At 39.0% G+C, this 23,980-nt stretch overlaps 1 protein-coding gene across 2 annotated transcripts in view; it reads right to left on the reverse strand.

Annotated features, from left to right (window-relative positions):
- ARSB (arylsulfatase B) overlaps window positions 1–23,980 on the reverse strand; it is a 177,161-nt gene that overhangs the window by 67,849 nt on the left and 85,332 nt on the right. For both annotated transcript variants that reach the window (XM_067731076.1, XM_067731077.1), the window contains exon 6: window positions 2,700–2,770. In XM_067731076.1, coding sequence (XP_067587177.1) covers window positions 2,700–2,770 — 71 coding nt within the window. The remainder of the gene's footprint in view (window positions 1–2,699; window positions 2,771–23,980) is intronic.

Genomic DNA, 23,980 nt, shown 5'->3' on the forward strand with positions numbered 1-23,980 from the left:
CACGCATAAGAGGAGGCGGCACCTTGCCCCCCACAGGTACACACAGTAGGGGACACCCTGTTTTTGTGAACCAACAGTGAATGTGGCTCTTTGTCAATGGCAGGGCCTGACAACGTCCCTCATTACATTCAGGGTTAGAGCAAGAGTCCCCAGGCTGGCAGGAAAGGCCAACAGGAAGGCCTGGAGTGGACTCCTAGGAGGGGGGAAGGAGCAGCAGGCAGCCAGAAAGTGTCTCTGAATTTGTGACACCAGCAAAGGGTCTCAGTAAGTCCAGCAATTAACATATGGGAAACTAAGTGGAAGAAAAGTGAAGGGACTCACTCAAGACCTTACAATCTATGAGGGGCAAGGCTAAGACAGTTCTCTCTTCTGATTTCCATGCCCCAATTCTTACACTGGTGAAACTTTCTGCCTGTGCTATTACTTTGCTAGAGGCACTTGAGGGGACGCAGAAATCACAGCAGGTTATGCTAAGAAGCCCGCGGCAAGCGGCACTATGGTCACTATGGGCGTATAGTTCTCAAGCTCCCATTTCTGATGCCATGACAAAATGCAGCTTAGTGAGTGAAGGGGGCTTAAGGCTTTTCACCTGTAGATGGAACTTAGTGGATGAGGACAGCTTAAAACCACTGTAATGTGGGCAGGCACATTCAGCACATCCCTGGAGGTTATGCAGGGCTTTGCAGTGCATTAAATTACTCAGAAGCCGTAAAAACCGTTCCTGCCTCCCTTCTGGCCACCCTGAGGGATTCTGCTATGACTGGCTCCTGGTTAGCAATCACTTCTGCAGTGAGCCGGTTACAGACTGGAATGTATCATATCCCTAGGTGTGCTGGGGCAGAGAAAAGTTTAAACGATTGACGTGGCTCCACAGTAACTAATCATAGGTCTGTGATCCTCTCACACAGCTGATCAAATCATTTCCAAGCATTTTCTAGAACAATTCTTCTAGACCAATAGACATGCAATGCAAATTACACATGTGATTTTAAATTTTCTATTAAGCACATTAAAAAAGGAAAAGGAAACAGATGAAATTGGGATCAATATATTTAAACTCAATATATCCAAAGTATTGCCACTTCAACAAGTAATAAATGTATATATGTTTTATATTTTTCATACTCAGTCTTCAAAATCGGATGTGCGCATACTCACAGCACACCTTGATCCACAATTAGCCATATTTCAAGTGCTAAGTAGTCACACAGGGCTCGTGGCTACCACATCGGACATATTACTACCCTTGCCTCTCTCACTGACGTCTCTTTACTCCAATAAAAATAGAAATTTCTCCATCCTGTAGCCATTCTTACCTATCTCAGGGCACTTTCCTTTCCAGGTCTAGTGATTCTAAGTGGTCTTTATTCCATTTCAACTCTCCTCCAACTGTCCATTCAGTCATTAAGTAATCATCACTGAGTACCTACCCAGTGCCGGGTGTTTGTGTTAACTTACGAGGATGTAAAGATAAATATGACGTAGACCCTGATATCCGGAGCTCTCGGCTTGGTGGGAAATGCAGGCACATACAGGAGAATTTGGTGAACACTCTACAGAGATACATACGAAGGGGTGCACAGAGGAAGGAGTACGGCTTCTTCCAGGGCTTCTGGAAAGCATTCACAGCGGTGGGACATTTGCGCTGAGTTTTAAGGGATGAGGAAAAATTGTGGAGAGTCAGGGAAAGGTGTTTCAGCCATAGGGAAAAGTATGTTCAAGACCTAAGTATGACGATCTGCATGCTTGGAAATGGCAAGTGGCTAGTAGGGCAAGAAGATGGCAAGGAGGGCCTGGAGTGAGTCTGGTGAGGTGAGCTGGACCTCAGATGCCCGAAGACACACTCAGAATTACTGGGGGTCATTCTCCAGAAGGGGGAACCTTAAGGCAGGTTGTAACACAGATTGGAGAGCATAAAAGAGTAAGGAGAGCCTGAATGATGGGGTAGCAGTATGTCTAAATGGAGGGGACGTGAGCACTCAAGTGAATGAAGGGAGTATAAGAGCACTGTTTTCTGCAGACAGTCTCTCGATGAGGCCTTATGATGGAACCTGGGCAAAGGGTCTAATAGTTAAGGTTTTCCAGGCCCAAACGCACGACACAGGGGCATCAGGGCCACTAGCATCGTATTTATATAGGACTATTACAACCTGTGGGGATGTGAAAGCACCACATGGCCTCTTTCTCTGCAGGAATTAATAGGGTTCCCTATGGGTTAATTTAGGCAGTAGGCAGAATCAAGCTAAATTGCAGCCTTGCCAGGGAAATCATGGGTTTATGAGACCCAGCAGGTCTGGGCAGCACCTGACCAGCCTGATCAGATCATGCGGTGGCTTATTTGACCTTGAGTTTTCTAGAAGGAGGCTCTGACACTCTCAGGTAAGAACAGGGCAACAACAGCATGACATTTACAGTTAGAAGGAGGCTCGGAGATCCCATGGGTTCTCCTTTTATAGATGGGAAAACTGAGTCATGGAGAGGGAAATGGCTTATAAGGTCATATAAGCCATTCAGCAGCACTCACCCTTTGAGGCACCAAAGCCACAGTGAGATTGGAACAACAGGTACCATGGAGAACTGTTTACCTTTATAGCAAACTCAAGTGGAGAAAGAGAATTAGGCTAGAGAGACACTAGGTAATAAAACTGTCTTTGTGAGCCAACACTATTTAAATTAGTAGCAATAAACAAGGTACTCACATGGTGAAACATCTACAAAGTTGGGATCGATATTGTGCAGCAGCTCCATTCTGGGGGACAGGCTTCCTTCACTAGAAAAGAATTTTTTAGAAAATGTTAATTTCCTTTCTCAAATGGGTATCAATGATTTTAATACTTCCTTTCCTCATATTTACAGGAAATAACAAACCTGGCAGTTAACAACTTGGTCATGAATTCAGAGGCCTCCAAAATGTGTGGTTGTGCATCTTCAAGCAGTCATCACTTGTCTATATTGTCACAATGACTGAATGTTTACATAACAACTTTAAGGTCAAGCACGTGACAATTAAAAAATGAGTCCTGTGACCCTCTGCAATAAATAATCTGGCTGTACTTAAACATGACCATTCGTTACAGCAGTGAAATGAGAACTCAAGTCATCCAGTGTAGACTTCATGCTGAACACTCATAGGGAAATGAAGAAAGAGCACCTGCCGAGATGGCGGCGCCCACATCACAGATGCGACATGCCCTTTAAATATTAGCCTGCATGAGAAAAACGAATGTCTTCCACATCTAAATTTACAACGTGAAACTTGCATGTAATACAACTACATGTGAAATAGTTATACTTCTTTAAGATTTTTAAAAACTGTATGTGCAAATACAATCACAACCTACATTACTGTTGAAAAGAACTTGGAGATCAGTTAGTCCAACGCCCTCATGTTACAAATGAGAAAGGCCCATGGTAAGTTACTGGCCACACAATGGGTAGTGGGTGTTTTTTAAAAATTGGGAGCATAAACACCACCAGATGTATGCCGGGTGTGCATGAGGCACCCATGTCATTTTGCTAGTATAGACTCAGCCTTATGGAAGAAGTTGTTAGATATAACTTCAATCGTTGGACTACTTGATAATCCAATAAAAGGTTGCAAAGTACCATTAACACCATAGGATTTGTCCACATGGGAATAACCAATAAGGCCCCTGAAAATAAGAGGACGTGTTTTCAGGTGGTTCAATGTCCACACCCCAAATGCACAGCTAGTTGTCTACAGCAGTGGCTTGGGATTTCAAGGACCCATAAATTTTCAAAAAATCTGGATTGCGATTGGCAGCGTTGTATTTGCCAAGTAAGGAAATGTTAAAACAAAATTCATGAATTAAAGAAAAACCAAAAAACTTTCAACTACCATTACCATAAAATAAAGGTAATTTTAATAGCAACAAAAGGTAGGATGAATACGATCTCAGAATAAGTGACAGTCCTTTAAAGTGAATATGTTTAACTTTAGAATTCTAAAAGATTTCCTTTTCCCTCTCTATTCCATAAAACCCACTAACTAGACAGTGAGAGGGAAATATGCAGGGATGCCTCTAGGTCTGGGGGCAGCACTATGTGGGTGGGGGGGGGGCAATATTTCCCTGGATTCCTCATTTTCTTCCTGAGGCATTTAACTAACTACCTGTATACCATGAGACTGTCAGCCAGTCCAAAATGACAGGAACTAGGGTTTGATCCTGGAAGCTCTGAATGCAAGTAGGGATGATGAGCAAAGAAAATGGTGAATGTGACAAAATCTTAACAGAATGATGATGATGGTGTCTAATTTGTGGGGTTAAAAACAAGCAAACAGAGCTAAAACCTGGATGATAAAAAGAGCAAGTAAGTCAGGAGGGGAAATCAGAATGAAAGCATTTTAAAGTCTTTGTATTGTTTGGAAGAGGGTAAAGCTGTTCATTAAATTTAGATTTAGCTAAGTAAAATTTGCATGTTAAAATTTTAAGGTAACTTAAAAACAAAGATAGGACTTTTCTGGACCACGGAAGAACAAAACAAAATTCATTCAATCCAAAAAAAGGCAAGAAAGAAGGAGGAGCCCCAAAATTTCTCATCTTTAAAAGCAGAGCTCACTGGAATACCCCCAAAGTATTAGGCATGGTTAAATAAAACATATTTTTCTAATAACTTTTAAAGAAAGTTTATCTGTATATTATTCATTTATTTCATTTTTCATTATTCAGAAGAGCCACAGATATTGCAAAATAAGGGAACTTAATAAGATGAGATGAATTTTGAACACTAAAGGTTGTGAGTAATCCCAGTGATGAATTATTTGCTGGGAAAAATCATCACAGGCAGAATCATCATGAGACAAATCATGATGAAAAAAACAAAAGCCAACCAACCTTCCTAAGTACGCTGTGATGCTACTTTCTAAAATGTACGAATCAGAATATTTTGACAAGGATGTGGTTGGAGATATATGCCAAGGAAATACAATAGAAGACAAGTGATTAAAACAATAACCAAACACCCTAGGGACTCCAAGTTATTAAATAAATCAAGAAAACCAAATGTACATTTAAGGGAACTGAATAAAGTATCATAAATCTTGGGTTACTCCCCATCAAAATGTTAAAAGTTATTAAAATCCCTAGACAAGGTCATGTACCAATTCCCTGGAACTGGTCCTTTGGAAAGTGATGGATTTTAGAAATATTTCCAGGTGAATTTTTTTTAAAAGAGGCATACATACGTGGGAAGGGAAGATGGTAATAATGGAAATATGGAAAAATATACACCCAACTGTTAGCTGGGATAGGGGGATGGGTGGGGTGAACTACAAAAGACTTTTATTTTCTACAGTGCTTTATATAACTAGCATGCATTATTACTGTAATCAGGAAAATTTTAAGCTTTTTTAAAGTATAGAACTTGTAAAAATTTCTATGCTTCCATAAAGACATTAAAAAGTATAACAAAGAGAAAACTCAGATATTTTACAGAGTTTGGGAGTTTAAAGACAGGAAAACTATCCAGAACTACAAGGTAGTTCTGCAGTATTTAAATGCATTAGTTGAATTTTGGAATTTAATTGCATGCTACCCACATATGTGCTATCTCATACTGATAATAACTGATCATGTAATTTCCCTCTCAGGAGTGTAGAAATTTCCCTGTATGTTTAAGATCAGGCTTGCGTTTAGCAAAAACAGTAATGGTTTTAGGGTCACTGGGTTCTCATGTCTCACCACTTAAGTCACTTCTTTTCATTTTGGTAAAGGGTTCAGAGCCTCAGTGCCTGAGATGGAGGGAATAAGAGGAAAGAGAGGGAGATGTTAGGGAGAAAGGAGGGAGGGAGAAAAGGGAGATGAGGAGGAAGAAGAAGAGGGAGAAGGAAAGAAGGGAGAAGAGACTGTGGGTTTCCTTTAATAGTTACGCACCAAGTTAGCAGAGACTCACTAAAGCACTTAAACGTGCACACACACTACACACATCAACTCCACGTGGCGAATTTCAGTGGAGACAAGGGCATAGTATAGTGATGCTGGAACACAGAAGTGGACCCAAGTCACCTGGAGAAGAACATGTGCAGAATAAGGCTGGTGGGAGGGATGGGGAGGGTGCGGGATGAAATGAGAGATCGCAAAGACCCGCTCTGCAAAGCTTCATAACTTTGCCTAGGGAATACTTTATAGAGTATTTAAAGTGATTCTGCAAAGACCAGTTACGGGTAGAGAGGCACTGGTCATTACAAGGTGAGGCCCATTGTTGGTGAGGGGAATCCTTCAGGCCCAAATGACACACCCAGGAAGAACACCCCCGACTCAGCTCAGCTCCCACCGTCTGTAGGAATTCAATTTCCCCAGAACTGAGAAACTGGACACCGATATTGGGACACTGGTACTCTGGTTATTGGGAAGGAATATCTACCACTGGATTAATAAACACTCTTTTTTATATATATATATTAAAAGAAAGGTAAGTTCAGAAGTAGCCACATATTTTCCAGTGCAGTTTAAAAACAGTCTTCCCTTAAGAACTCACAGGGGCTTCCCTGGTGGCACAGTGGTTGAGAATCCGCCTGTCAATGCAGGGGACACGGGTTCGAGCCCTGGTCCGGGAAGATCCCACATGCCGCGAAGCAACTAAGCCTGTGCGCCACAACTACTGAGCCTGCGTGCTCAACTACTGAGCACATGTGCTGCAACTACTGAAGCCTGCCTGCCCGTGCTCCACAAGAGAAGCCACCGCAATGAGAAGTCTGTGCACCGCAACAAAGATTAGCTCCCGCTCGCCACAACTAGAGAAAGCCCGTGTGCAGCAATGAAGACCCAACGCAGCCATAAATAAACAAACAAACAAATAAATAAAATGTCCTTAAAAAAAAACCTCACAAACCATTGGCCACTTAAATTTGAGTAGTCTTTAATAATCATATAAAAGATCACACTCCTGTACCTGGAGGGGAAAATGCTTGATCATTTTTTTTCTTTTTTTGTATCTTTTTAGGGTAAACCTTCCCTACTGTTGCTGTACTCCCGTTCCTTCCCCACACCTCTGCAAATTTTTGTCATCAATAATTTCCACTTGCTTATGCATGTTCCTCTACCTTTATGTCAATAACTAAATAAATAAATTTTATTTTATTATTATTATTTTTCTTTGCGGTACGCGGGCCTCTCACTGTTGTGGCCTCTCCCGTTGTGGAGCACAGGCTCTGGATGCGCAGGCTCAGCGGCTATGGCTCACGGGCACAGCTGCTCTGCGGCATGTGGGATCTTCCCGGACCGGGGCACGAACCCATGTCCCCTGCATTGGCAGGCAGACTCTCAACCACTGCGCCACCAGGGAAGCCCATAAATTTTATTTTTAACTATCTTTTCTTCTTTCACCATTAAATGTCCCCCAAACAGTATGTTTACATCAGTTATTCTCTCTCTGTCTCACATTAGAATCACCTGAGGAACCTCTAAAATACAGATGCTGTACCTCACACCAGAAGCATCACTGGGGGTGGAACCCAGGTGTCAATATTTTTTTTGAACTCCCAGATGATTTCAACATTCAGCCAAGATTGAGAACCACTGACCTGGAGCAGTGCTTCTCAAAATATAGATCACTTGGGGATCTCATTAAACTGTGGATTCTGATTTACAGAGCCCGGGGGGTGAGGGGAGCCCAGGAATCTACATTTTTAACAGGTTCCCAAGTGATACTGATGTTGCTGGTCTGAAGACCACACTCTGAGTAGCAAGATGGGGAAATCTAGAGTCTTCTTACCTCGGATCTGAACTCTTCTGGAGTTTCCTAAATCAGAAACTCATTTAGATTAGAGCTAATTTTAGAGCAATGAGTCTCAACCTTGGCTACACAATGCCATCACCTGGGAAGCTTTAAAAAATACTGATGCTGGGCTTCCCTGGTGGCAAAGTGGTTGAGAGTCCGCCTGCCGATGCAGGGGACACGGGTTTGTGCCCCGGTCTGGGAAGATCCCACATGCCGCGGAGTGGCTGGGCCCGTGAGCCATGCCTGCTGAGCCTGCGCGTCCGGAGCCTGTGCTCCGCAACAGGAGAGGCCACAACAGTGAGAGGCCCGCGTACCGCAAAAAAAAAATAAAATAAAATACTGATGCTTGAGTTCCACCATAAGAGAGTGATCTCATTGATCTACGTTCAGCCTAGGCATAAAGATTTATAAAAGTACCCAAGCTGATTTTTGTCAAATTAGCTTCACTGAAATATAACTTACAAACTATACAATTCATAATGTTTTCAAGGTGTATCTATTTTATAGCATGTATCAATACTTAATTCCTTTATATGGCTGAATGTTATTGTATGGATGTATCACATTTTCTTTATCTACTCATTTGATGGACATTTGAGTTGTTTCTACATTTTTTGGCTATTATGAATATTTATATATAAGTTTTTGTATGGACACTTGTTTTCATTTCTTTTAGGTATATACCTAGGAGTTACCATATGATTATGGTAACTTTACATTTAAACTTTTAAGGACCTGCTAATTTTACACTCTAACCAGCTATGTATCAGTATTCCCATTTCCCCACATCCTCTTATTAGTGACCCTTACGGATGTCTATCTTTTTTATTATAGCCATCCTAACTGATACAAAGTGGTATCTCATTGTGGTTTTGATTTACATTTTCCTTTTCATGTGCATATTGACCATGTGTATAACTTCTTTGGATGAGTTGCAAGAATTCTTAATATATTCTGCATGCAAATCCTGTATCAGATATATGATTTGTTAATATTTTCTCTGATTCTGTGGGTTGTGTTTTGCTTTCTTAATAGTATCATTTGCAGAAAAAAAGTTTAAAATTTTGGTTTAGTACAGCTTAACTATTTTTTCTTTTGTTGCTTTTGGTATTTTATCTAAGAAATACCTGCCTAATGTGAAGCCATAGAGATTTACCCTTATGCTTTCTTCTAAGATTGCTATGCCTTTAGCTCTTACATTTATGTCTATGACCCATTTTAAGTTAACTTTTGTGTATTCTGTGAGGTAGGAATCCAACTGCATTCTTTTGCATGTGAATATCTAGTTATCCCAGTAACATTTACTGAAAAGATTCTTCTTCCCAATTGAACTATCTTGGCATCCTTGTCAAAAATGCAGCTGATTCTCCGGATTTAAAAATGGGCAGAAGAACTGAATAGACATTTGTCCAAAGAGAAATGCAGATGGCCAACAAGCACATTAAAAGATACTCAACATCACTAATCATCAAGGAAATGCAAATGAAAACCACAACGAGATAACACTTCACACCTGTCAGAATGGCTATCATCGAAAAGAACACAAATAACAAATGTTGGTGAGGATGTGAAGAAAAGGGAACCCTCATACACTTTTGGTGGGAATGTAAATTGGTGCAGCCACTGTGGAAAACAGTATGGAGGTTTCTCAAAAAACTAAAAATAGAAGTACCATATGACCCAGCAATTCCATTCCTGGATATATATCAAAAAAATACTAATTCAAAATGATACATACACCCAATGTTGACAGCAGCAATTAACCACCAACAGATGAATGGATAAAGAAGATGTGGTGTGTATAAATGTAATGGAATACTATTCAGCCCTAAAAAAGAATGGCATTTTGCCATTTGCAACAACATGGATGGACTTGGAGGGTATTATGCTAAGTGAAAAGAGTCAGACAGAGAAAGACAAACACTGTATGATATCACTTCTATATGGAATCTTAAAAAATGCAACACTTCAGCAAGCGGTGTTGGGAAAGCTGGACGGCTGCATGTAAATCAATGAAGTTAGAACACTCCCTCACATCACAGACAAAAATAAACACGAAATGGCTTAAAGATTTAAATACAAGACATGACACCATAAAACTCCTAGGAGAGAATATAGGCAAAACATTTTCTGACATAAATCGTACCAATGTTTTCTTAGGTCAGTCTCTCAAGGCAATAAAAATAAAAACAAAAAGAAACAAATGGGACCTAATCAAACTTATAAGCATTTGCACAGCAAAGGAAACCATCAGCAAAATGAAAAGACAACCTACATTATGGGAGAAACTATTTGCAAATGATGCAACCAATAAGGGCTTAATTTCCAAAATATACAAATTCAATATATAATTCAATAACAAAAAACCCAAACAACCCAATCAAACAATGGCACAAGACCTAAATAGACATTTCTCCACAGAAGACATACAAATGGCCGATAGGCATATTGAAGATGCTCAACTTTGCTAGTTATCAGAGAAATACAAATCAAAACCACAATGAGGCATCACATCACACTGGTCAGAATGGCCATCATTAAAAAGTCTACAAATAATAAATGCTGGAGCGGGTGTGGAGAAAAGGGAACCCTCCTACACTGTTGGTTAGAATGTAAATTGGTGCAGCCACTATGGAAAACAGTACGGAGGTTCCTTAAAAAACTGAAAACAGAGTTGTCATATGATCCAGCAATCCCACTCTTGGGCATATATACTGAAAAGATGAAAACTCTGATTCGAAAAGATAGCAGTCCAATGTTCATAGCAGCACTATTTACAATAGCCAAGACATGGAAGCAACCTAAATGTCCACTGATGGATGAATGGGTAAAGAAGATGTAGTATACATATCATATTTATATAATGTGACATATATGCACATATATATATATATATTTCACAACAGAATATTACTCAGCCATAAAATGATAATGCCATTTGCAGCAACATGGATGGAGATTATCATACTAAGATACTAACATACGAGATTATCATACTAAGTGAAGTAAGACAGAGAAAGACAAATATCTCATATCACTTATTTGTGGAATCTAAAAAATTATATAAATGAATCTATATACAAAACAGAAACAGACTCACAGACATTTGTAGAAAACAAATTTATGGTTACCAAAGGGGAAATATGTAGGAAAGGATCAATTAGGAGTTTCGGATTATCAGATACAAACTACTATATATAAAATAGATAAATAGTAAGGTCCTACTGTATAGCACAGGGAACTACATGCAATTATCTTGTAATAACCTATAATGGAAAATAATCTAAAAAAGAAAATCTATCTATCTATCTATAGATAGATATATAACTGAATCACTTTGCTGTATACTAGAAACTAACACAACATTGTAAATCAACTATACTTCAATTAGAGAATAAAAAAAATACAACACACTAGTGAATATAACAAAAAAGGAGTGGACTGACAAATACAGAGAACAAATTAGCAGCTACCAGTGGGGAGAGGGAAGCGGGGAGGGGCAATACAGGGGTAGGGGATTAAGAGGTACAAACTATTATGTATAAAATACGCTATAAGGATATATTGTACAACAATATATAGCCAATATTTTATAATGACCATAAATGGAGTATAACCTTTAAAAATTGTGAATCACTATAGTATACACTTGTAACTTATATAATACTGTACAGCAACTGTACTTCAATAACAAACACACACACACACAAATGCAGCTGATCCTAACACACTTCTTAGGATGAGGATTGCTAATTTCAAGCCTTGTTATATAAGGTCACCATATTTGATTGTATGTTCTAAATTCTTGATTTTTTTTTTTCTGTAGAGCAAAAGATGGGTGCTAAGCTTTTCGGGTGCTTATGTAATGAGTCCATATACAACGATAATGACTTCCTTTTGAAAGGAAGTCAGTGCGCCAGAAAATACCTTAAGAAATCTATTGACAACTTCCTACATTCACTTTCTTTATATGTCCCTGTATAAGTACCTTGAACACGAACTTTTAGCAGGTGATCCAATTTCTTCCTCAAAGGTGTGTGTACCAAAGTGAGCTAGAGAGAAAAAAAAAGTGTGTTTTCTATATTCACAACACTTTTCAGCAATATCAACTTTGTGATCATCACAATCTTGTAGAATAGTGGCCTCATGAAGCTCATAAAATGTTCATGGGATTGATTATTGCTATACTATAGTGTGCTAACTTTTATCTTCTATATGTATCTATATATTTACAGGTAATGCTACAATTATTGTGGCATTTCATGATTCTTTTGTATATCATACTGTTCCAAAGTTTCATTTCCACACAACTGAAGCACTAGAAAGTGGACAATGTCAATTGCTTCAACAGTTTATGGTCATTTTTCCCACCAATTCCAAAGGCCTCACTCCCTCACATGCAGCCCTGCGCTGTCTTTAAGAGCATAACCTTTCAGGGTCTGCATCTCAACTCCACAAGGTTATATAAACTTGAGCCTTGTTTTTCTCTCTAGCAGAAGGTGGATAAAAAACACCTACATACAGTGTTGTTATGAGAATTAAATGGGGAAACATATATAAAGTGCTTGGGCTATATACTAAGTGCTAAATAAGCTAATAGCTTAAAAACAAAGACAACACCTTTTGCTGCAAAATTCGGATCCTGACTCTGTAAACATGGAAAGAATATAATCACGGATACAAGACTATAACCTAGATACAGATACAAGAATAATATGTAGATAAAATGAAACATTAATATTCCTATCCATCCCTCTTGCTGGCAAGAGTTCCCCTTATGAAATACACTGGTGTAGCTATAACTTTAATTTCCAAGATGTATTATGATATTCTCTTCCACGTGAGGGTCTCTTTTTAGAAAAGTATCAGCACCAAATACAGCCAAGTCACACAGTCCACTCACGAACTGCACATAAAAAAGATACATTGCAATCTGTTATCTATGAATTTCCCCTATTTTTTGGATTAAGCATATGGTATAGTTTAGCTGTATGAGCAATATTCTCTTCATTAGACTGTTGATTCCACTTGCAAAATGTCAATATCTAAATCATGACTGATGATGTTCACGGAAAATGATTTTTCAATAATCACACAAGTTCATGAAATGCCCTGGTTTTACTATGGCAAGGTAATGGGTGTTTTTATTAGGGCAAAAGTCTGGGCTCCAGGCTGATAGGAATGAAGCAGAGCCCTCTAATCAGCTTCTTTAACGTAGGCACCTAGGGGACTGTTCAGAGACCCTTCCTTCCTGCAGTGTTCACTACCCGCCCTGGCATACATTAATGATCATGGCAGTGAGAACCATGGTGGTAAGAATTATGCAACAAAAAAGAACTGTAAGATGTTCACACTGACCACTTAATGCAGAGACCTACCTCTAAACCAGTGAAATGGGCTTGTCTCATGCACGTTCATAACAACCAAACTGGAGTAATAAGTGGGGGGGGGGAGTGTTTGTTTTGGCCAAGCTAGTTAGAATAATAGTAGCTACAATTTAGAGAGCATTTATTATGTACCACACACCATTTCAAATGTTTTGCATGTACTATCTCACTTAATCCTCAACATTATGATGTAGACACACCTTGGCACAGAGCAGGTGAGTGACTTCCAAGATAACCTATTTGAGCAGGTGACAGAATTGGGTTTGGAACTCAGGCAAACTCCTGAATTCTCCACTCCTAACCACTATGCTAAACTGCCTCCTTGGTCAAATGTAGACATGGCCTCAGTATCTTTTAAAATGTATAATGTTTCCATTCGTTCAGCTTCTTTTTTCTTTTTTTAAAAATTATTTATTTTTGGCTGTGTTGGGTCTTCGTTGCTGCGCATGGGTTTTCTCTAGTTGCAGCGAGTGGGGGCTACTCTTGGTTGCGGTGCGCGGGCTTCTCATTGTGGTGGCTTCTCTTTGTTGCAGAGCATGGGCTCTAGGCGCACAGGCTTCAGTAGTTGTGGCATGCAGCCTCAGTAGTTGTGGCTCACAGGCTCTAGAGCGCAGGCTCAGTAGTTGTGGTGCACAGGCTTAGTTGCTCCGCGGTATGTGGGATCTTCCCGGACAAGGGCTTGAACCCGTGTCCCCTGCATTGGCAGGCGGATTCTTAACCACTGCGCCACCAGGGAAGTCCCTGTTCAGCTTATTTTTAAGGCTGAATTAACAAATATCTCCATTCACTTCAAATGCCTCTATTAACAAAACAGTTGATCATTTTTCTCCATCCTCTTCTCTTAAAGACTTACATAAAATGATACACAGTTAATTGTCTCTGATGCCATTTCAGTATTCAATTTTAATTTACCCAAATTTCACGTTTTCTGGGTTAGTTTTTTTAAAAAAGGGGGCAAGGATGCACTGATCAGTAACTAGTTTCCAATATGCTACAAATATTTTCTAAAAGTCTACAGTTTCAGACACTGAGATCACAGCACTGTCCATTTATAAATAGAGTTTCCAGTTTTTGACTTTCATTTTCCAACTAGTTGAAGGGTGGGGCAGTAAAACATTTCCCATAAATAAATGAAGTACTATGATACTCCGCACTTCTTTTACCACTAGCTGCTGACCATCTGTCATAAAAAAAGACACACCCTGGAAGGTAGTATCAAATTTTTAGAAACAGAAGTAGCCATGGCAATATTTCCTGAGATGAAATTTTGAAAAAAAAAAGTTACTGACTAAAAAATTCAAGAAACACCCACAGAGTAACATCCACCCTCTTTACCTTTTGTAAGCACCATCATCATCATCATCCTTATCATCTTCCCCTCACGCTACTGAGTTGCTACTATGTTCCAGGCACTGTGCTAAGTGTCTCATACATATTCTTTCAGTACATCTTCACACAAGTGCCTATGAGGTGGGCATCACTAATGTTACATCCTACGCATGAGGAAACTGATACTTAAGAGTTGTAAAGTAACTTTCCCAAGATCATACAAGTAATAAAGGGAAGAGGCAGGATTTGAACCAGATCTAACCACAGACTTCACATTTTCAACCATTACACTAGTGAAATTCCCCACAGGACTTATTTTCTTTGTTATGTGGGTGAAGGTGACATTGGGTTTGTGTGAATTCCATGCTCCTTCAAAAGCCATTTTAACATGCAAACATTACCATGAATAAAGTGTTTAGCCATGGAAATTATAAACTTTTGACTAAATTTGGTGAGGAAATACGTAACTTAAATTGATCTGATGTAAGAGTTTTATATGAGGAGAGAAATTTTTCATGTACATTTTTATTAAGGAATCATTAAATGTTTAAAATAGGCTGCTTGAGAAATATGTAATATTATTAATAACTGAATCATGCCCTTATTACAATCTTTTCCTATTCATCACTAAAAAATAATTGGTAGAACTTCTGGGTTAGTATCAGGGCAAATCAGCAGAACCTAATGTGCCTTTTTTCCAATTTCCATTATAATATCTGTGAAGAATTACAAAAAGATGAAAACTGGCAACAGTATTGGAAACTAAAGAGAAGACTAGATGCCAAAGTCTTGAGGGGATTTTCACTAATGTCAATGCTGAAGAGATTAACAACATATTCTTGGATTCTAACATAAGAATCAAAACCCAGTCCGAAAGAAAATCGAAAAAGATGGATTCACTTTGTCTGCCTCTAGCTATAGAACTCAGGAGCTGCACTAAACCAAAAGTGGGCAGTGATCTCCTCTTAGCTGTCTTCCAGAGGTAGCCCATCATGCCTTTCCTCTCTCACTGCCAGTTTCTTCCTTCTCTATGTCCCTCCAGACAGCAAACACCAGACCAACCTGGGAGGAAACAGAAGAAACTAGACAGATGTGTCACATTCGAGAATGTGATGCAGCCAGACAGAAAATGTCTGAAACAACCCTCAGAGCACTACATAACTATGGACACAGTGTAGAAGCTCTTTTGTCAACAAGGGTAAAGTAGGGAATCAAAAAAATAACATCATTCCTTAAACATTTTTTTCCTTTTTTTTTAAATTGAAGTGTAGTTGATTTACAATATCATGTTAGTTTCAGGTATACAGCACAGTGATTCAGTCATATATATATATATTCCAGTTCAGGTTATTACAAAATATTATGTATAATTCCCTGTGCTATACAGTAGGAAACATTTTGCTTTAACTTAAAAAAATATATATATGTATATCTACTTGACTGCAGTGACTACACAAATAGACTTTGAATGCAGGGCTACTGGTTGGTGTTCCCTACCATCTTTATTTCATAAGCCATTTTTATAATGCTCCATCTCCAGTTTCTAGTGCTGTTTTTCTTACACTGGAGCAAAAGCTGAAGAACATGTGAATTTCCAGATTTCCATAGAATAATGGTGGCCATCTACATTTGAATCTCTCCACCCGCTTCCCTTAAAAAATGTACTGAAAAGGAAAGAAAGTAAAGTCACCCAACACCCAAGCCTACAACATAAGCAGGAGAGGGAACATATTTAAACCTGGATGGACATGAGGAAATAACCATCTAAGACCTGAAGGGTCAGTGCCAGTGCCCACCCTAGGGAAGAGTCAGGCTGGGATCATGCCAAAAAGGGTGCAGGGTACAAGAGGGGAAGGGACTTAGATCATATCTGATTAAATAAACCCAGAAAGAGGGCCCCACCCTGAGTGACCAAAGATCTGGTACCTGGTGGACTGGATGACCGGCTACCGGGGAGTCATAAGGAAGTGGCTTGGAAAATGTGCAGGATCAGAGTGGCAGTCCCGGGCAGGTGCCAATTCTGAGAGAGGCAGTTGGAGAACAGGTGTCTTCTGGAAGATGGATGGTAAAGGGAAAGGAGGCAGAGGCAAAAGATCATGGTCCTCCCATAATGACATAGTATCTATCATAGAATCATAAGAAGGTGGACCAGAAAGAAAGTGGCAGCATTACTAAAGAAACTGTACTTCACTGGAGCAACATAAGAAGGGGCTCTTGAACTAAGAAATAAATTAAACTATCCAAATCCCACCCCCACAGATCACCTGCTATTGTGAGTCCAGGAAAAGCTAACATACATAAACATGACAAAAAGAGCTCAGCATCTAAACAAAATTACCATAGAAATTTTTAAAAATAGCAAATGAGAATTCAAAATTTTGACAAATGAAAATATTCTCCCATATGGGAAAAAAGTCAAAAAGCAGAAGAAAATATTCACATAATATTTCAGCATGAATTAAATATAACTAAATCAGCAAATGCTGATATTAAAAAAAGTTACCACGAATTAAACATTTAAAAACTCAGACACCAAACTAGGGGAAGAAACTGAAAGAAAAAACAAAATCTCAGAAATGAAGGGCCATTATATATAACTAGAAGTATATGAAAGCATATAGAGAATGAAAATGAAAAGAGAAAAGCTAATTAATTCAAAATAAGGGAAAAAAAGAAGTAAAAATGATCAGAAAGGAATTGAAAGAAGCAAAAGATATGCAAACAAGGTTTAATAATATCTGTAATTGGAGTCCCTGAAAAAGAAACACAATAGAATGTCAATTTAAATCTATAATTAAAATAAACTCTGAAATAAAAGGCCTGAGTGTACCCTACTCTGCATCTGGGAACCTGACCCAGTTTGGTCACTTTTGAGACATATCTAGTAAAAAAGTCTTAGATTTTAAATAATAATAGTGATAATAAAAATCTTTCAGACCTCCAGAAACCTGGTCTGGGAAGATCCCACATGCCGGGGAGCAACTAAGCCTGTGTGCCACAACTACTGAGCCTGCACTCTAGAGCCTGCGAGCCACAACTACTGAGCCCATGTGTCACAACTACTGAAGCCCAGGCACCTAGAGCCCGTGTTCCGCAACAAAAGAAGCCACCGCAATGAGAAGCCCACACAGTGCAACGAAGATTAGCCCCTGCTCACCGCAACTACAGAAAGCCTGCATGCAGCAATGAAGACCCAACGCAGCCAAAAATAAATAAATAAAGTAAATAAATGTATAAAAAAAAAAGAAAGAAGATCAGGGTAACATTAAATTTATCAACAGCAACATACAAAACAAGTATAGTGTGGGGTAACGTTTTCTAGAAACTCAAGGAAGGGAAAGTATGAGACAAGGATTTTATATCAGTTGAACTGCTTTGCTATTATCAAAATTGTAGGAATGGTTTTAGTATATATGGGCAAAAATCCAAAGAATCCTGAGAAATCTATTAAAGAATGAATTCCTCCAACTAAGAGATAATTGAGAACACTTTAGAAATGGACAAGTGGTTAGCACAGAATATATTATTATAGATCTGACAAAAACAAACTTGTGGACAAGGATAGAAGAATAGCATTATATATTATATGCTCTGACAAAGTAGAAATAATAGAACTAAAAATAAAACTGTGGTTTATGTCATAGAGTGTTCTGCCTATGTTTTCCTCTAAGAGTTTGATAGTGTCTGGCCTTACATTTAGGTCTTTAATCCATTTTGAGCTTATTTTTGTGTATGGTGTTACAGAGTGATCTAATCTCATTCTTTTACATGTAGCTGTCCAGCCTTCCCAGCACCACTTACTGAAGAGGCTGTCCTTTCTCCACTGTACATTCCTGTCTCCTTTATCAAAGATAATGTGACCATATGTGCATGGGTTTATCTCTGGGCTTTCTATCCTGTTCCATTGATCTATATTTCTGTTTTTTGTGCCACTACCATACTGTCTTGATTACTGTAGCTTTGTAGTATAGTCTGAAGTCAGGGAGCCTGATTCCTCCAGCTCCTTTTTTCGTTCTCAAGATTGCTTTGGCTATTCGGGGTCTTTTGTGTTTCCATACAAATTGTGAAGTTTTTTGTTCTAGTTCTGTGAAAAATGCCAGTGGTAGTTTGATAGGGATTGCACTGAATCTGTAGATTGCTTTGGGTAGTAGAGTCATTTTCACAATGTTGATTCTTCTCTAACACCACACACAAAAATAAGCTCAAAATGGATTAAAGACCTAAATGTAAGGCCAGAAACTATGAAACTCTTAGAGGAAAACATAGGCAGAACACTCTATGACATAAGTCACAGCAAGATCCTTTTTGACCCACCTCCTAGAGAAATGGAAATAAAAACAAAAACAAACAAATGGGACCTAATGAAACTTCAGAGCTTTTGCACAGCAAAGGAAACCATAAACAAGACCAAAAGACAACCCTCAGAATGGGAGAAAATATTTGCAAATGAAGCAACTGACAAAGGATTAATCTCCAAAATTTATAAGCAGCTCATGCAGCTCAATAACAAAAAAACAAACAACCCAATCCAAAAATGGGCAGAAGACCTAAATAGACATTTCTCCAAAGAAGATATACAAACTGCCAACAAACACATGAAAGAATGCTCACCATCATTAATCATTAGAGAAATGCAAATCAAAACTACAATGAGATATCATCTCACACTGGTCAGAATGGCCATCATCAAAAAATCTACAAACAATAAATGCTGGAGAGGGTGTGCAGAAAAGGGAACACTCTTGCACTGCTGGTGGGAATGTGAATTGGTACAGCCACTATGGAGAACAGTATGGAGGTTCCTTAAAAAACTACAAATTGAACTACCATATGACCCAGCAATCCCACTACTGGGCATATACCCTGAGACAACCATAATTCCAAAAGAGTCATGTACCAAAATGTTCATTGCACCTCAATTTACAATAGCCCGGAGATGGAAACAACCTATGTGTCCATCATCGGATGAATGGATAAAGATGTGGCACATATATACAATGGAATATTACTCAGCCATAAAAAGAAACAAAATTGAGCTATTTGTAATGAGGTGGATGGACCTAGAGTCTGTCATACACAGTAAAGTAAGTCAGAAAGAGAAAGACAAATACCGTATGATAACACATATATTTGGAATTTAAGAAAAAAAATGTCATGAAGAACCTAGGGCTAAGACAGGAATAAAGACACAGGCCTACTAGAGAATGGACTTGAGGATATGGGGAGGGGGAAGGGTAAGCTGTGAGAGAGTGGCATGGACATATATACACTACCAAACGTAAGGTAGATAGCTAGTGGGAAGCAGCCGCATAGCACAGGGAGATCAGCTCGGTGCTTTGTGACAACCTAGAGGGGTGGGATAGGGAGGGTGGGAGGGAGGGAGACGCAAGAGGGAAGAGATATGGGAACATATGTATATGTATAACTGATTCACTTTGTTATAAAGCAGAAACTAACACACCATTGTAAAGCAATTATACTCCAATAAAGATGTAAAAAATAATAATAAATAAATAAATAAATAAAACTGAAAGAGAAAGGCAAGAGAAAGGGTAAAATTGAATAAGTTGTTGATTTCCTTATAGGTAATAAATGGGAGTCGAAGATGACATTTAAAGCTGGCAAACCAAATAGCAGAACCTAAAAAGGGACTAGAGAATTATACAAAGATATTAGTATAATGATGACACTAGAATAAACTATACATTGTTCTAAATATTAAAAGAACCAATATAAGATCAAAGATAAAAAATAAATGTAACAATACAAGAAAGCTAAGAATAAAAATTATAGCAATATATAAAAACTCATCTACTGAAATAAAATATTTTCTGATTGGATCACAAAGAAAAACCTAATATTACACCTAATAACTACAAAATACACATTCTTTTCAAGACTACATGGCATAGACTCCAAGAAAGTGGCCCAAGTCTCAAATTTAAAAGGACTGAAATAATAAAAAGTATGTCCTCTGACAACAACAGAATTAAACTAGAAATCAATAATCTAACAGAGAAAACCTGAAATATTTGGAAAATAAACAACACACTTTTAAACACATGGGTCAAAGAAGAAGTCACCATTTGCACCATTTCCACCATTATTCTTAACAATAATTTTGACATAAATTCTACCTTGCCAGATATACCAAGATTGTAATCTCAGCTCTCTCTGAGTTTGCAGGTAAACTTGGTACACTTTGCTGTAAAGGTACTTACCAGAAGACAATAAACTAGTGTCTACAGAATCATAAGGAGAAAAGAGTTGACAAGAATTTTTTGTCAAATTATTATTTTTGTTTGAAGGTAATAGAAAGATATTCTTCCATATGCAAAGATTTTTTTAAAAACCTTATCATTTATGTGCCTCTATGAAAATTAAAGTATTAACCAATGGATCAAAAGATTAATTAAAATTAGGAACTGAGAATGTGAAAGTTAAGGAGTATTTGTAATATAAAAAGTAATTAACATATAGATCAATATACATAGTTTCTCTATATGTGATTACAAAGTTGAATGCAGAAGAAAAACTCTTTAGAAGAGTTATAAGATTTACAATATTATATTTTAGAAAGCTGGGTCTATGATCCCAGATTGAATTAAAAAGCACTCGAAAGTAGAAAATAAACAGGAAAATATTGATCAAAAAAGTAAAGGCACAATAGGGCTTCCCTGGTGGCGCAGTGGTTGAGAGTCCGCCTGCCAATGCAGGGGACACGGGTTCGTGCCCCGGTCTGGAAAGATCCCACATGCCACGGAGCGGCTGGGCCCGTGAGCCATGGCTGCTGAGCCTGCGCGTCCGGAGCCTGTGCTCCGCAACAGGAGAGGCCACAACAGTGAGAGGCCCGCGTACCGCAAAAAAAAAAAAAAAAAAAGTAAAGGCACAATAAAATTTTCTTTGGGTATTTCTGCTTCCAGCCAATATGGAGTAACAGGCAGACTGGATTTACCCTGCTACCTAAAACAACCTAAGGAGAAACAGACAGAATATATGAAACAACAGTTTTCAAAAGATGAGATATCAGGCAAAGGACAGTGATTCCTGAGTGACAGAAAACAAAGGAGGTGAGTCTTATCATTGCCTTAGCTTACTACCTTGAGAAAAATAAGATTGTAAGCCCTGGTACAGGGATGGGCAACTGAGGCATAACCCAATGGACTCCCTGATTTGAGAGCTGAGGGCCCAGGGAGACCCAGGGAGCTAGAGTTGATAGGATAGAGTACCAGAGAAGAGAAAGTTGCACAGAAAGAGAACCCTGGAGATTTGCAGAGAGCCCCCTCAGAATATCTGGCTGAGCACTGATCAGATGTATGTGAGAGAACTACCCAAAACTAGGGAAAGAACCATCTGAAAGGATTAAAGGGACCAGGGCCCAATATTCACATGGAGTTGGGAAAAATAGTATCTGTTCCCATCAGCCAGATTGGAAAAACTTAAAATTCACAGGGCACTTGGTAGATTACTAGGGAGGTTTTGACTCAGCAGTGAAGAATAGGTAGCCCTAGACTGGACACTGCTCTGGACCTGCCCAATAAATCATAAATGCAATACCCAGAAGGCTCAAAATGTTCTCAACTAATTTAACTTCATCTCAGAACAAAGCAAGAGGATTCATAACAATAAATAAATATCCAAGAAGGTAAAGTGTACAATGTCTGGCATCAAATCAAAGATTAAAAGTCATGGAAACATGACCCATAATGAGGTAACCATTCAATCACAACCAACCCAGAACTGACATAGATGTTGGAATTATCAGAGGACATTAAAACTGTTATTATAAACTATATTCTGTATGTTTAGAATGTTGGATATAAAAAAGATATAAAAGATCCAAATTGGACTTCTACAGGTGAAAACCTAGAACATGTGAGATGAAAAACATACTGGATGGAGGCAAAACATTCTTGGACATAAATCATAGCAGTATTTTCTTAGCTCAGTCTCCCAAGGCAAAAGGAATAAAAGCAAAAATAAACAAATGGGGCCTAATCAAACTTAAAAGCAAAGGAAATCATCAACAAAATGAAAAGACAATCTGCAGAATGGGAGAAAATATTTGTACATGATGCAACTGACGAGGGGTTAATATCCAAAATATAAAAACAGCTCATACAACTCAATATCAAAAAACAAACAACCTAATCAAAAAATGGGCAGAATGGGCTTCCCTGGTGGCGCAGTGGTTGAGAGTCAGCCTGCCGATGCAGGAGACACGGGTTCGTGCCCCGGTCCAGGAAGATCCCTCCCACATGCCGCGGAGCGGCTGGGCCCGTGGGCCATGGCCGCTGAGCCTGCGCGTCGGGAGCCTGTGCTCCGCAAGGGGAGAGGCCACAACAGTGAGCGGCCCGCGTACCACACACACACACACACACACACACACACACACACACACACACACAAAAGGGCAGAAAACCTAAATAGACATTTCTCCAAAGAAGACAGACAGATGGCCAATAGGCACATCAAAATATGTTCAACATCACTAATTATTAGAGAAATGCAAATAAAAACACAATGAGGGGGGCTTCCCTGGTGGCGCAGTGGTTGAGAGTCCGCCTGCCAATGCAGGGGATGCGGGCTCGTGCCCCGGTCCGGGAAGATCCCACATGCCGCGGAGCGGCTGGGCCCGTGAGCCATGGCCGCTGAGCCTGCGCGTCCGGAGCCTGTGCTCCGCAATGGGAGGGGCCACAGCAGTGAGAGGCCCGCGTACCGCAAAAAAAAAAAAAAAAAAAAAAAAAAAACACAATGAGGTATCACCTCACACCGGTCAGAATGGCTATCGTGAAAAAGTCTACAAATAATAAATAGTGGTTCCCCTTTCTGGGAACCCTCCTACACTGTTGGTGGGAAAGTAAACTGGTGCAGCCACTGTGGAAGACAATATGGAGGTTCCTTAAAAAACTAAAAGTAGAGCTACCATATGATTCAGCAATCCCACTCCTAGGCATACATGCTGAAAAGGTGAAAACTCTAATTCCAAAAGATACATGCAGCCCAATGTTCATAGCAGCACTATTCATAGTAGCCAAGACATGGAAACAACCCAAGTGGCCATCGACAGATGATTGGTTTAAGAAGATGTAGTATATGTATACAATGGAATATTACTCAGCTGTAAAAAAGAATGAGTAATGCCATTTGCAGCAATATGGGTGGACCTAGAGAATATCATACTAAGTGAAGTAAGTCAGACAGAGAAAGACAAATATTATGTGATATTGCTTATATGTGGAATCTAAAAAATAATACAAATGAATTTATATACAAAACAGAATCAGACTCAGAGACATGGAAAACAAATTTATGGTTACCAAAGGGAAGGGAGGGGGCAAGGGATAAATTAGGAGTATGGGATTAACAGATACAAACTACTCTACATAAACAGATAAGCAACAAGGATTTACTGAATAACCCAGGGAACTATATTCAATATCTTGTAATAACCTAGAATGGAAAATAATCTGAAAAAATATGAATATGTAGCTGAATCACTTTGCTGTACACCAGAAACACAA

The sequence above is a fragment of the Pseudorca crassidens genome, chromosome 3 (assembly GCF_039906515.1).
Source record: "Pseudorca crassidens isolate mPseCra1 chromosome 3, mPseCra1.hap1, whole genome shotgun sequence".
NCBI classification, from domain to species: Eukaryota; Metazoa; Chordata; class Mammalia; order Artiodactyla; family Delphinidae; genus Pseudorca; species Pseudorca crassidens.